This window comes from Pagrus pagrus (genome assembly GCF_965226575.1).
Source record: "Pagrus pagrus genome assembly, chromosome: 14".
Lineage (NCBI taxonomy): Eukaryota > Metazoa > Chordata > Actinopteri > Spariformes > Sparidae > Pagrus > Pagrus pagrus.
The window spans coordinates 18,681,770-18,697,826 of NC_140198.1; the positions used below are offsets into that span (position 1 = coordinate 18,681,770).

At 39.8% G+C, this 16,057-nt stretch overlaps 1 protein-coding gene across 2 annotated transcripts; it reads left to right on the forward strand.

Annotated features, from left to right (window-relative positions):
- The first annotated feature begins 2,635 nt into the window (after positions 1-2,635).
- Positions 2,636-10,463, forward strand: zdhhc23a (zDHHC palmitoyltransferase 23a). Of its 2 annotated transcripts, none has more exons than XM_084373218.1 (5): positions 2,636-3,175; positions 5,255-5,392; positions 7,109-7,750; positions 9,121-9,297; positions 9,878-10,463. In XM_084373218.1, the coding sequence occupies exons 2-5, from the start codon at positions 5,274-5,276 to the stop codon at positions 10,149-10,151; spliced, it is 1,212 nt and encodes a 403-aa protein (XP_084229344.1). In that variant the 5' UTR covers positions 2,636-3,175; positions 5,255-5,273; the 3' UTR covers positions 10,152-10,463. The 2 variants fall into 2 exon arrangements, with proteins under 2 accessions (XP_084229344.1, XP_084229345.1); XM_084373219.1 differs by having other exon boundaries at positions 9,130-9,297.
- The last annotated feature ends 5,594 nt before the right edge of the window (positions 10,464-16,057 follow it).

The window sequence follows — 16,057 nt, forward strand, 5'->3', positions numbered from 1 at the left end:
AATACTTAAAGGGGCACTATGTAACTTTTTTCCTCCTATATTCTTGAACTTCAAGTTGAACCCCACCAAAACTCAAAATACACGCCATTAAAATGTAAACATTCGACTTTCAAGTACATCTAGAAACTCGTATTCGGGTGGGTTAAGACTTAATCTGTCACATTGCAGATAATCTGGGCCAAACGATGGTACCAGCTGAGGTCCGAGACCAGATTTCTCCTCAAATTGAAGAGAATTACAAATACTGTCCCTGTTTGTTTATAGGCCTGTTAAAAGTTGCATAGTGCACCTTTAAATGGACATTTAATATTGTTTACTAAATGTGCAACAATTAAGAAAGTTTTGAAAAAAACAATCGTATTATTTAATCTGCTTCACCATCACCTGTGGATCAGGTTTGGTCAGATTTGATTGACAAGGAAACAAAAAAACCTCAACTGTCATTATATTCTGATTCAGATGATACTACATTTGATTGGTGCCTGGAAATACGTGACATCATCTATTTCGAGGGATTCCCGCCCACTTGAGATGGGCGAGAAGCACACAGGCAGAACCAAAACATATGAAAGTCTATCGTATCAAATAACCCAAATTGTTTGAAAAGCAGGATCAACAACACACCTGTTACAACTTTCTGACTTTCTGAACTTAAAACAGAGGTCCATTCAGAGACGGATGATATTAGTTTAGCTGATCCCTGACTCATCTGCAATGAAAAGGTTGCTGTTGCTGTGCAGGAATGTGGAGGGTTATGAAGAGTACAGGGAAGAGGAGCAGGGAAAGCCCATTTAATCACACGTGCCAGCACAAAGCATTTCACTGTACAATGAAGTGAAATGCTCAGTACTGTTCAGTACGTTCACTCGTCGTGTTTTGTTAATTGGAAACACAGCCTCTGTTGCAGTTTGCTGATGAGTAATCTTCAGCCCGTCGTCTACGACTCGCAGCATTAATTCCTCCAAAATAGATTAGAGCCGGTATCTCGGGTTCCGGGCTCCATCAAGACTAATGGAGGCATAAACCCACAGGAGCAAGAGCAGCATCTTTTTGCCTGCATTGATTCAGTCCAGTCAGACTCACAGCAGCGCAGACGTTAAGAGGTTTCAGTGGTCTGAGAATATACCAGCCTATCGTTTATAATGCACCTCTCTCTTTCACTCATTCCTCAGTTTGTAATGACTGACAGGAAGTGTGTGTGTGTGTGTGTGTGTGTGTGTGTGTGTGTGTGTGTGTGTGTGTGGGTGTGTGTGTGTGTGTGTAATGAACAAGGTTTTGTTCATGTGAAAGTGACAGATTCCTTCACATCTATGTCACCAGAACAATAGACTCTTTTACGTAATTATTGATGATCTTGTCTCTAATGTCAGCGAACAGACGACTCTTGCAGTTGCTGCATGTCTCTGACTACTTCATTAATTTCAGTGTTCACCCTCTAGGTGCCAGCATGTTTTTCCAGTTCTCCGAGCTGTCACGTCTGACGGATACTTTATAAAAAGATGCATTTTATCATTAAGTTTCTTCTTTTTTTTTCACTTAATCGAGAAAATTCATTTCATTCAAACACGGATGATGCATGTTTGAGACAAGTTGCAGAAAATATACTTCACAATATACAAAATATAAAAATAAATGAAATTGTATAACAAAAATTAAAACCTTCAGGATCTGCTAAATTACTGCAGTACATTTTTAAACGTAATTGTTTTTGCCAATGTATTATCTTTTTTAATTTTAAAGGACCAATGTGTAAGAATAAGTGGCATCTATATTCCCCCTTCATCTCACCCTCCCGTACAGTTGCTGCTAAAAACAAGAAAATTGTGAAAAAAATTGTGTTTGGTTTGTCTGTTCTGGACTACAGTACAAACACATCGACACAACATGGTGGAGCCCGCCATTTATATCTCCCTCTGTCGATATAAATGGGTCGTTCTAAGGTCATGAAATCACAACAATTCGTAGTTTAAGGTTATTATACACTATTGAAAACATTATGACCTGCCAATAAATCCTCTCAAATCCTGCACACTGGACCTTTAAGTTGTCATGTGTAGTCAAATGTGTCTAACCACTTAAGTCACACCTTAACTGCGCTACACTCCACATCTCTTCAGTTTGTCTTCCATATTGTTTGGCTTACCCTCTGTCAGCTAACTCATATCCACTGTTTATAGTGCAGGAGCAGAGTAGAGAGTGGGTTCAGGCTCCTCTGTTGGCAGACAAGCTCTCTGCTGAAGTGTTCATGAACAAGAATCTGAATCCAAATTCCTAACACATGCAGGAGGAGCTGATTTGTATTTGGAAAAGAAAACTTCCCTGCGGGCGTCACTTATCACGTTGACACTGTTAGCATCCAGTGTTGTCACAAAAGTCACACAAAGTCGTGTATAGGAAGCACAGGCTCTGTTAACAGCAGCGCACACACCAGAGTCTTCCAGAGTTTTCCAGGTTGCTCTGTGGAAGGAAATATGATCCCAGAGGGTGGGGCTGCCCCGAGGATCATCGCTCACTCTCTCATCTATGAGTGCCTGTCATGCCTCTCATGCTCACTCTGGTCCAGCTCAGTGTGGATTGTTGAACACCTCAACAGAGCCTGTCAGCTGTGGATCGAGCAATGAAAGGCTCTCGGCTCTTTGGCTCCCTCATCCACTGGAAGTAGCTCCTTTATTTACCAAGCATGCCAGTGTTAAAACTTCAAATGGTAACTGATAGAAGCCGTGGAGCAGAGGTCGGCTGTGCTAGAGAACGACTTGTGAACTATTTAATGACATGTGAGGAGGATAGTCTTGGGGAAAGTGAGCTGGCAGATGCAACACAATATCAAACCACTTGTCAGGAGGAATCCCAGTCGCCTTCTGTTGGGAGACTTCCACCGTGGGAATCCAAGAACTGAAAACCATCTCACTGCACTGACACGGTGTCGCCGCAGCTTCACCACCACAGCAGAAACATGCCAATTTCCTTTTTCATCACAAATGACTGATGAGAAAGTAGGCTGCTGTCTCCCTCGGTCATTCAGAGAGGCAGCCTGGTGACAAGGGGTCATCTTCTTCATCATTTTCCTCTTCAGCAGTTTCTGAAGATCAAGAAACTTTTACCTGGAAAGAGTAAATCTGACGTGTTAGAGCGCATGTTTTGATGTTTTTTGTATTTTTTGTTGTGGAGACTAAAGGTAAGTTACAGGAGAAAAGGTTTGTCTTTTAACTAGAACACTTGGATTAAGAGTTAAATAAGTGATTGATGGTGAATAACAGTGATTATTTTAATGCAATTTGATATGAAACTGTTAAATTAGGATACGTTATGTCTTCTTTTTTAATAATTCTTACGACAACCCAAGTTTTAAACCAGACTAAAGTAATAACTCACGCTGACAACAACTCAAGCACATCTCCGAGCGTTGAGGACTTGGGTTTGCTGGCCCAGATAGTTTGTCCCTGTGGACGCTGTGGCCTTGTTTCAACAAATTACATTAGGAGCTCTTGGGGACTGAGAATCCTCTGATTTTGGAAATGATTAATTTTCTACAACAAACAGATTTTGTAGTAAGTTACAGGCACAGCTTGAGTCCGACATAAGTTGCTGTAACCTGTTTAAGTGTGTATTGTTATTTGGTTTTAGAAACGTAATGTAAAGTGGCTTGTTTTTAGAGGACTGCAGAGGTTTTATATCCTTGAAAGCAGTAAAAGTGTTAACTTTATTCAGCCCTTTAAAGCCACAATTGAGTTATCACTGAAATGTAACTTTTAAATGTCTGTTTCATCTTGTGACAAAGTTCTTTTGACAGAAAGCGATGTAGAAATTGCAGTAACTATAAAATCCAATCAAAAACCACAGCAGGATTCAGTCAGTGCAGTTACTGGACTCTGACAGCTTCCTATTAAGACACGGACCAGATTACATTGTATTAGAGCATGTCAATCTAAAAATAGGCAAAAATAAACATCAAGCCATCTTAGGCTGAACCTCACAAAATGATACTTGAGGATTGCTTGAATTTTTTATAATAACTCCTCTATTTCTTTTTTTTTAAACATGCAAACATTAAAACAATTAACTACAGATATGATGAAAGAAGACAATAACGTTAGATTTAGACTTTTTTCTGGAAGAGCTCTGTTTGTCGTCTGTTTCCATGTCTTGTACTGTATATCTTACACTCACCATTGCATCTGCAGATGTGTGTTTTTGCCGTGTGTGTCATGTTAAGTAACAATTAAGTTAGAGATCACTGACTCATCACTGAATTTACGATCATTGTTCCTCTGTGCTCTTTCACAAACGTAGACCTTTAACCTGATGTTTGTCATCATTATTATTGCGTCTTAATCACGAAGAGACAATTAAGCGAGAGGTCAATGCTACTTGGCTACTTTAGCAAAAGTATTTGTTATACTATGATATATCATTCGATTATTATTAATTAATGCATTCAAGTAAAAAGCAGGACTTTGCTGTTGTTGGTTGTTACGGTGGAACTCATTTTTAACTATAAAAATTATTATTTTCATGCTTATTTTATAATCTACTAATTATTTTCTCCATTAAACGAGTGATAACAGTGAGAGGTTGTCACAATTACCCGAGCCCGAAGTGACGACTTCACTATGTTTGTTTTGTCTAACCAATAATTCTCAAGACTATGAAAAATAAATATAGTATATTACATTTTTTGCATGAAAAATTACTTCAGCGATTATCAAAATATTTCTTTTTTCAATTGACTAATTGGCTATTAGTTCCAGCTGTTATTGCATATACTGTTGGGTGGTTACATTTTTAAAAACATGATTTTATAAACTGATTTTATAAAATTTTCGTACTTTTTATGTGCAGAACTCATAACTTAATTCATTAATGAGTAACTCAAGATGTCAGATAAATGCAGTGATGTAAAAAGTACAATATTTCAACACAAATGACTTAAATTAGTATCTCAAATCTACAGTGACTTAGGGTGTGTGTGTGTTTGTGTGTGTGTGTGTGTGCGTGTGTGTGTGTGTGTGTGTGTGTGTGTGTGTGTGTGCTTGCTGCATACAGCGAGCGTGTGATGCTACAGAATACTGCCAACCCATGCGAGAATGCACAGAAATCATGTAAAGCCTTTCAGTTCTGACTGTTGTTTGTGTTTGGTAATGTTTATGTTATGCAGTAATAAGTCACGTATTTGAACATTTTCCAGACACTAATGTGCTGTTACTGTTCGCGGTTAGAGAGCAGAGTTTTAAAATGATGGCCTTCTGTGTTGAAGTCATCTTTAGCAGGCCATTATGCAATGGGAGAAGTTAAAGCCTCCAGAGCCTGATGATCCTATGTGTTGCTGTGAGTGTGAGATCTACCAGTACGGATGTTGCTGTGACTGTGAAGATCTGGATGAAGCTTTTAACAGGTACGAAGGGCTTGAGTTTAAGGGCCAGTGCTTATACCACTATACTATACAGTACTGGAAAGTAAAAGAAGTCTAGTGTTGCTTGACTTAAATGTCATTCACATCTAAGTGAAGTATTTGTTACTAAAATACTTTGGTTCAATATCTCTTTAAAGGTTCCTGTAAGTGACAGTCTTGTTTGACAGCAATCAAGAATCACCATCAAATTCAAATTCATGTTTGATGGTCTGATAGGTCACAAATGGTAAAGCTGTAGGCAACAGAGAAACACATTGTGAGCTGGAGAGTTAGATAAGACGACTGATACCACTCTCATATCTGGCAGTGAAATATAAAGCTACAGCCAGCAGCTGGTTAACTAGCTTAGCATAAAGACTGGAAACAGGTGGAAACAGCTAGCCTGGCTTCCTGTCTGGGCACAGTAACCTCCTGGGATCTCATTTTGGCTGCCTGCAACATCTCACAGACAAGAAGTAGTCCAGCACATCCTGTGAAACATCAAATTGGCATTTTACCTACTGGCAGTATTATTATGGACCAGTGCAGTGCAGAGTGTCTGGTAATGTAAATAGGTTTACAGATCCAGTTTCCTCCTGAGCTGCTCACAGACCCATCGGGCCTGCCCCAATAATATCAAACATGTTTGATATTTATTATTTAAAATCTGGATGATAACCGAGTCGGACCACAACGTCCAATGACAGAGGCGGCCTGAGAGCAGCTGATGGTCCGGCTCTAGAGGCTAACATTAGCTAGCAACCTACAGTTGACAGAAAACTCAATATCTCACCTCCAGTTCTTGCTGGAGAATAGAAAACCCACGTTGCAAGTCTCCCCATTTATCCAGACTGGTTAAACTTTTAGCTTTTCTTTTTGTTCTCACTGCAACACATTACTACAGCAAGCTGCATCGCGCTATTCTCCATTTTATTTACGTCTGCTTCCCCACAAGATCACGTGAGAGGAATTGTATGTGAGCCCAGCTTCAGCTTGCCGTTCGCTGTTAACTCAAAATGTATCAATATCGAACGTGTCCAAATTTCACACTGCACTTCCTTTGGTCCGCAGCTACACACCTGGCAGGTGTGGAGTGGATCTGATGAGTGGTTCTCGAGATATGTGAATAACAAACAGACAGAGATTTCTTGCTTTAAAGTTAGATATAAAGCAAGACCCATCCCACTCTGCCTCAGATATCTGACCTGCTCAGCTGTTGCACCCCTCCCGCAGGTCTGCTGCTGCTCCGCTCACGGCTGTAGCATTATATTTAATTGATAGACATGAGAGTGGTACCAACCTCCCCTTTAACTTTCAGAGAGAATACAAGCATGCTAATATCCCAAAACTGTTCCTTTAATGTGGCACCAATTCAAATCTAGATTTCAAACCTTTGTTATTTCATTTCAGTTGCATATTCCTTAACAAATGTATATAATAAATGTATGTATATCAAGTTACCACAGTCTGGCCTTTACTTTAAGAAAACTTTCCCTGAGATGTCCTCACAAAATGAAAATAAAAACTTGATATTTTAATTCATATATCATTATAGCTTTATGAGTGCTTCACTGTAAATCCTGTAATTGGAAGAAGAAAAAAAAAAGCAGAGAACAGTATTTCCTTCCTAGAGACTTCCTAGAAAAAACACTTTCCAGTGATGAAGAGAGCCCCTGTATTAGTCACAGTGATGATGACTTGATGACCTGTTCTCTGCAGGTGGCTGAAAGGCAAACCACCTAAAGCTGGACGTCAGTCTGCCGTCCTTGGCACCATGATTGACAGCCTGGAGATCTCCATGATCCCGGCCCTGGTGCTGCTTCCTCTCCTGCTGCGGGTCGCGGCCCTGCACTACCTGCTGGGTATCATCATCCTGACAGCCCTGCCCGGCCTGGTGCTGTGGTACTACTACGCCACACACCGAAAGAGGAGACGCACCCTCTTCTTCCTCACTCTTTCGCTCTTCTCCCTCTTCTACATGTATTACCTCTTCATCACAGAGATTTTGCCACGTGGTGACGTCAGCCTGCTGCAGGTGTGCACTGCCACCGCTGGCATGATATTCACCATCGTCTCTCTTATTAACACCAAGAGAGGCCCCGGGCTTGTGACCACCTCCCCACATGAAGGACTCAGTCACAGTCAGGAGGCTGACGAGGACTCCACACACCTTAATGGATCTGTCCAATCAGCAGCCTCCTCCTCCTCCTCGGAGACTGCACCTCAGTTGCAGACAACAAAAGAGGCCACAAAAGGAAAATGGAGCAGGTGTCCTGTGTGCAAAATAATGCGACCCCCACGGGCCGGACACTGTCGAACATGCGGATCCTGTGTGCACCGTCTGGATCACCACTGCATCTGGTGGGTTAGGTTTTATATACACATTTATATATTTCTTGCGTCTCTTCTTCTCAGTCAGTTATGCTGTTCTGTAATGAAAACAGAATTATAATACAACATAAAATATGATACAAAGACTCCATCTACTTCCTCTTTTGTTCCACAGTATACAAAACAGAGGAAGGCTTAAATTCCTCCTTAAATTCCTTAAACCCATTAGATCATCTAATACCAAGTTTAAACCTGTCGATATTCCTTAACCTGTAAGGCTTAAACTTTACAAACACAGCTAAGCAAAGTGTGAAGCTAATTGCACAGTCATGCCATTCTTCATTATAACGCCTCTATTCATGCAAAAAATGTCGAGGTATACCAACATCAGCAAGGTAAGGGGTATTTTGAGGTCACAAAATGGCATTTTTTGCTTCCTTTGACAGACATGTGTTTTTTTTTATTTTCAGTGATAATGTCAGTGATATCTGATACAAACTTGTAACACTATATGATGGATATATTGCATATTCCATCTAAGGGTCAATTACAGGTCACCTGCAGGCTGTTTTTGCATTAAAAATGAAGGAGAGAATAACACATAAATAGAGAGAAACACTGGTTAACAACAGCAATCTCTTATTGTTTGACATGAATCAGCCATTTAAGTGTAATTTCAATAGATACTGTAGGTAGATTTTGACAATTGAGTTTCTGAAATATCTACAGCTTGTCAATCACCTGTAAAGCAATTTGAATTGCATTGATTTGTCAGAAAAGCGCTATATAAATAAAGATTGATGGATTGATTGATTGATTGATTGATTGATTGATTGATTGATTGTTTGAAAAACTCCAAAGCATCTTTCCATAAACATTGTCCCGGTAATTCAGGATAATTCACAGACCTTACTATGAACACTTCTGACAGGTGGGGAACTGTTTTCTTCCAAAGGTGAAAAAAGTGAAAACAGTTCTCAGCAAAAGTATCTTTAAATGTACATTTAAACCAGACCTGTAAGCAGGTATACTGGGGCCAACACAACACAACCAAAAATGCACCAGCAGGATGAACCCATCACTTAATAGGGCTTAAACAGTCTGAAACCTTGAGCCTATGCTTAAAGTAGTCTCCTAGTTTAGGTGATGTTATAAGACCTATAACCTAAAAGCTGAAAACAAAATGTTTTCAGAAACTCCTGATATACCCACGACATGATGCATGAGCAAGTGCAAAAAGACGTAAAATAATATGACCTGTAATTACACAAAAGTCATTCAAATATAAAAAACTAAATCTTGCCATGTCATCATTTTACAGACAGTATCCAGCGGTGTGCTGCTGCTCTAATCATGTCTGACTGGTCCATGTGTTGTGTGTGTTGTGTGTGTGTGTCGAGGTGTTGTAGGATAAACAGCTGTGTTGGACAGGCAAACCACCGCAGCTTCCTGCTGACCCTGTCCGTGTTCGTGTTGACCGCTCTGTATGGGATCAGTTTGGTGCTCAGCAGCCTCTGTCCTCGACAGTATCTGATGACGGCTCTCTTCTACTGCCCCTCCGTCTACAGTCAGTCCAGGTACACCACTGTCTCATATTCTGTCTCCACCACAGGCTGCAGGGGACAACACAACATGTTTGGCTTTTTTATTTAAACATATATTTTTATAATATTGTCATGCTGCTGTCTATATGATTGTATATTTAAATCTTCTCCTATTTGATTCTTATATTTCTTTGTACCACTTCCATTACCATTTCAATTATCATTTTCTTTTATTCTATTTGATCTTATTTTATTCTGTACTCAGCTCTCTATGACTTCCTGATTAGCTAGAGTATATAAATACAACTATATGATAGAGTAGATGGGAAAGGTAACAAAATAAACACAGTTTTTAAGTTTTACTAAAAAAACTAGTTGTTTTTTTAGTACTGGAACAGTTTAAAGATTTTTTGTTTGTGTGTGTGGAAATTATAGGCTGCTATAGAAGTTTAGTTAAATCACACTAACAGTTCTGGGAGCCCTGAAAGACAAATGAAAAAAATAATAAGTCTGATGTATACTGTTTTCTCTCCTGTATTCATTGCCTAAGAAGAAGTGGGAAAAAAAGATTATCCTGGCAAACCCTCGTTTACACCTTTTTTTGTGTTTACAGCACGGCACTTTGTTTCACCTGTGCTTGGTACAGCATCATCGTCACAGGTGGATTGGTTTACCTGTTGGTGTCACAAGTTCTGAATATCAGCTTCAATGTGACGGAGCGAGAGTCTCAGCTGGCTCTGAGGAACAAAACAGGCCAGAGGCGCCTGTGGGGACTCGTCGTCGACACAGGAGAGTATTCACGTGGCTTCTGTCAGAACTGGGTTGAGTTCCTCACCATGGCAGATGCTTCGGTTTCTCCTCGCTCCAGCCTCACTGACTTGGTCTAGTTTCACTTTAGACTCTCCAGTAACATGATGATAACAGACTGTTAAAACAGAGTGTGTGAAGATTTCTTTGGATATATCAGCTGATGACTTCCGATGCTTATTGCATTCCAGCTTTTTAATATTATATATTAAAATCTCCAATAGAAGTTGCAGGGAAACATCAAGGTTCTGATGTCGATCGCTTACTTACAACAAATTCTTATGTTTGGCATTTGTTGCACAATTGTCTGTTTTAGGAGATGACCTATAGACACAAGGCTGCAGGCACTGCCATGTTACTGTATTTTCTCCAGCTGTGAACATCAGTTATGCTGTCTGACTGAAATAATTTTGACTGCATGTCAAATAAAAAATGAAATACGAAATCTTCACCTTGTTTTCAATGAGGGGTGTTCATGTAAAGGAAGAACAACAGCCACACTTGCAGCTCAGTGAGCTCTGCCAGCACTCACTAACACACCTATAAAACAAAAGGACAGAAGCTGGATGAAAAAGGGACAAACAACTTTGGAAAAAGTGAAAAACTAAGCTTGTCCTTAGGGTGGCAGCAGACATTAAAAAGCCGATATTATGACAGCAATTCTCTGTGCACAGTGTTGCCAGACTGGGTAAAATGGGGCGTGGGTGAGTGGACAGGATTTGGGCTTGTTTAAGCTGAGTTGGGCACATCCAGTCACTCAGCACAACTTACTTGTATGCTTCTGACATATATCTTCATATCTCCTGAGTTATGAAGATTAATTACCATCATTACTGTAAAAACACGTAGCGGGGAAGGAAATTTTTAATCATTCTGATCAGATTTTAAGCAATTATTGGGCTGGAAAACATCAAGCCAATCTGGCAACACAGTAGACTGAGCTGTGGTTTCAGAACATCTCAGACTCAGGCTCAGCAGTCAGACTTCCTCTGGTATACTTTGTCAGGCTCAGCTCGACTCTGCTTCTATGAACTGAATGCATGTCAGCAAAACATTCCATTAGTTAGCATGTTGGCGTGCTAGCTCTCTGTCGAGCAGACTGGAATATTTTTCTGCTCATGAATGATAGGGTGGAGCTGGGACTGGGACGTGCTGGGGAGATTATATATCCCATCCTATAAAACCTAATTTTAGACGGTTCACTGAGCATCAGATAGAACAAAACAGGCATGAAAAACTGGCACAGATGCACAAAGCACTTTATCTGACCCCTGTGAGTAAGTGTTAAGTATTAACATCCTGCAGCAGCTTCGGTCATCTTTACTGTTATGACTGATGCAATCTTGTTTTTCCTGTATTTACTTCATATTCTCGTCTGCAGTGCTCTGATATTGATTTCTTAATCTAATGGGTCTTGCACTGTGCTGTCTCATAGAACCAGTGGTGCTCCTTTTACACTGCCCAGGCCGACACATTTAAGTCATGCAGGGACTGTTTCTGTAAAGAGTCAGTCACAGACCTTATTTATGTATTTATTTACATAAAGCTGAAGGCCACAGTCCTGTCCACCATTATAATGTGCAACATTTAATTTGTTTGAGTAAATCAGTTAATCCTTACGCAGCATAAAACACTAACTAAACAGTCTGTGTGCTCTGCTGTTATCTCTCGACTCCATACACTCAGTACACTCTCCATTATTTCCCATCATCAGTTTGTATAATGCACATCTTGGGTGGAGCCATCGATCAAGCTGTTTAAGTCAATACATTTCCTCCATTAAAATCACTCAGTCCATCAACTGATTATTATTTGGTGCCTCCATCTCCTCTGACCTCCATGCCAGCAGCTCAGGAGTCAGTCAGGTGGTTTTAATGGTCGTTCCTCTGGTGCCACCCTCAGGCCAGTCTGTGAATTACAGCCTCATGGCTATAGACCCACACTGATGGGCTCAGCCAGGCTTTAACAATCAGTTATCAGATATAACAGGTTAAAAATATATATAAGACATGACATTATTAGAATATTTCTAGTTTAACATGTCTAATATTTTAAGCTGTCTAGCATTGCTACTGTCCACCCACACATCTGTTATAAACATGTATTTTAATCTAATTTTTAAAGGGTCAGAATCATAACATTTATGAATGAGGTAATAATACAAACTCAGAAGTATTTATTTTCCCCCTAACTGAATAAACAAGCTTTTCTCAGAGGAAAATAAGGTCCCCAGAGCACTGTTTGAAGCTAGGAAGGTGGCAGGGTCCGCCACATATAAACAAAGTAAAAGAGTATGAAACTGTGTTGTCATCAAAGGTCAGTTTGTTTATTCAAATTCTTCTACAAAACTAGAAACTGCACCTATAACAGTGGTAAAAATCGATCACAATGTCTCTCAAATAATAAAAAATAATAAAACAAATTATTTGGTGGTAGCCGATTCAGCCCAATAAACTTATGCTGATATGAACTCCCTTGACCTTAATGTATCCATGTCTTTTCCTGTAGTGCCACCCTGAGGCCAAACTACTTCTGTAGCTTGAAAAATTAAAAATTAATAAAAGTGGGAGTTGATGGTGCCACCTGTAGTCCTTGAGTTTCTGTTGCTATGGGTGCTGACCAACTTTTTACTCTTTAAAGAGTGTTTTCTTTAAAGGGGCAATATTTGCTACTAGCATTCATAAAATTAACTGAAATGATTAACAAAATGTGAAGGAAAAACTGATTTGACGTTATGTGAAGGATGTCTATGTATTGTGTTATAGAGATATCTACTGAAGTTAGCATGCTAACTGGCACCGGGCCTGACAACCTCTAAAGCTCCTGTACTAGGAGTGTAAACACCAGCACTCCCGCAGTGGTCCGGCTACTGCAGCTGCAGCTAACTGAGCTAACAAGCTAGCAATAGCGACAGTCATCAGTGTAGACACATGCTGCATACAGCTGACCTATTGGCATGATTTGTGACATCACAAATAGTCTGGAAGCCAATTCTTATCCGATGTTCAGCAAACACAAGTGATGCGGAAACATGAAATAAATAGAATTTTTAATGAGGCAAACAGAGTAGGTGCCTTTTTGAGGATTTCATTGTGGTAATTATTCTTTTCTTTCTGCACAAACCATGGGACATTAGAGAGTTGTTATGTATGTCTTAAAACATGTATGCAGGGTCTCTTTAATGATATCATGCAACTCCAATTTTAATTTTAATTTCTCATTATGGTTTCCCATGTGGTTCACCTACAGTCAAACATCATTACAGTGTCTGATTAGCTCAGTGACCTTTGTTAGTCCCGTAGCTCCTAAAGATGATTGTCATCAAGAAATGAAACACCTGCTCAGATTGAAGTGAAATGTGGTACAGATGTCGGCCCCAGGAGGGTGATTCCTTACGGACCTGTGGTGGTTCACTTAACTTCACTTTCAACTGGAAGTGTCAGTAACACCTTATAGCCTAATAAGGGTACGAATCATACACTTAAGTATTGTGTAAAGGGGCTCTGTGGAAATTAGTTCATGTTAGCTGACTCCATTTCTAACGTTAGCTACTGCTGCTCTGTTAGAAAATCCACAGACCAGCACTGAACAACTTCAACAAATCATCCACAGGCTTGTAGAGGCAACCAAGACAGACGGGGTGGGTCCCATTTTCACGTCTCGTTACTATCTGCTCACATACGGCAAATAAAAGTGATTTATTCATGTACATTTCTACAAATTGTTACACACAGCTGTTAACCGATGCATTCCTTATGATGATTTAATGTATTAATGCAGGATGTGTCCTGATTTCCTGTCGCTCACTGTCAACAACTAATAGTTACTACAATGTATGTGATAATTTCAGGTTTACATTTATTTTGCTGATGAATATTCATGTTTTTAATTTGTTTTCCAAGCATCACCGTGACATTTTACACATTCGTGCTGCTCAAAAATGAGACCCAAGTTCAAACTTTTTTTATGTTGGTCACTCCATGAACTCCAGTGCCATCCTCAGGCCACTTCTGTAGCTTGAAAAATCAACATATGTCTATTGTTCATTCTATTACTTTAATACTGTCGGGCTTTACCTGCTCTGACACGCATGATTCAAATGATCAGCTCGTCATCGAGCTCTGCTGAAGTCTGATAACGACCCATTTATTTGAATCAGGTGCGTTGGAGCAGGGAACCACACACTTTTCTGGGGTGTAATGAACATATATTATTGATAATATTTTTCAAATCTTTCCATTAACTTTATTATCACAACCTTTCATTCATTTTTTTTCTCTCTTGCCTTTGATGAATGTACAGTACAGTATATATGTACAGTGTGTATGTATACATGTCTGCCTTGGAGCTCCTTGGCACTCAGTGCAGATGTCTCAACACAGAGTCTGTGACTGCCTTGGGCAACGAGCTGCTGGCAAAATGTTTCATATTTTCTCTGTGATGATTGACAGTTTAATTCGTTACATCACCATCATCCATTTTACTGGTGCTGAGCCAAAGACACACATTTTAAGATTTATGCAACCTTCAGGTTATATCATTCAGACTGCGATAGGGACAAGCAACGGGGAGAAACTGACACTTGGTTAAAAAGAACTATAGAAGTAGAAAAGCAGCTATAACAGGCAGCTGTACTGAAATAAAATCCAATCTCAACTCCAATTCAACTGATTTAGTGCATCAAGAAGGAGATAAATAGTTTGTCACTGAACAAACTGTTCAGAACACAGAAGCTTTTTCTATGGCGTGACCACAAGTTTGGTCCCAACATGAAATGGCACTGAACTGACTTCATACCACAAGAGCAGTTAATTTATCTTTTATAAATCTGCATAATACTCGAATAAATCAATCTTTTCTGAAAACGTTAGAGCCCAACCGAAGTTTTGGGGTCGATGCTAATACCGATATATGACAGCTATGAGCACAGATATCTAACAGAGGCAGGATCACCAAGAAACGTTTACTCTAAAAGGAGAGCAGTGCACTGAAAGTAAACTTCACTGGATGTTTAATAATTCTAAATCCCCCCGAGCATCTTTTTCTGCATCATGTTCTTCAAAACCAAAACGTTTTCACATCAGACTCAATAATTAGAACATTTCTCACTAGTTGAGACAATTTATGCCCTCTGTCGATTTCTGCAGCTGCAGTCTTTTGTAAGAGTGCAAGTATAAAATACTTGTATCCTGTTTAAACTGGAAAGGTATGTAGGTCGGAGGAGTCTCTGTACTGCGGCGTGTATCTGCCTGCTCTATACTTCCAAACTCATTATCAACATATTCCTCTCCTCATCGTGACTCCTGGATTCACATCTGTGCAGTGAAGGTCAGATCCTGCAGAAAGTCGAGGGCTCAGCCTTCTGACCAACCAAATGAAAGTCACGATAAGATCAGAGATCTGGACAAACCCTTACGGGTTTGGAAATATTGTTTGTGCAGTTTGGTTGAGATCCCTGCACAGAGCAATGGTGGAGGAAGTACTTATTTGTTGTTTACATTTTGTTCGCTTATAATTACAAAAGGACTTTGTGTCCTTGCTGGCTTATGGTTGAGTTTAAAGGATAAGTTCACCCAAAAAATTGCATTCATGATAGAAAGTCAGTCTCAAGGCTTTCAGAGACTTCATGCTTTCTTTCACCGTTTTTTTTTTTTACGTTTTAAACAAGTCCCCATCTACTTGAAGAATGCTGCGACGCTGTCTTACTGTAAAGCTCCAGAAATGTTTTGTGGACTATGAAACTTCACTCGGCTTTTCCGACAGCGTGGGTGTGAGTAAATAATGACTGAATTTCATTTTTGGGTGAACTTATCCTTTAAAGATCAGTCGATGAATCTCACCTCAAGGTCTCTTTAATAGCTGTCCTGGTGCTTTTGAGCTTATCACATGATGTCAATCAGCAGAGTTAAATTATACCACATTTATTCTTCCATTCTGGAAACAGCACTTGTCTTCTCTCGCCTGCACTCAGACTACTTCATCATCT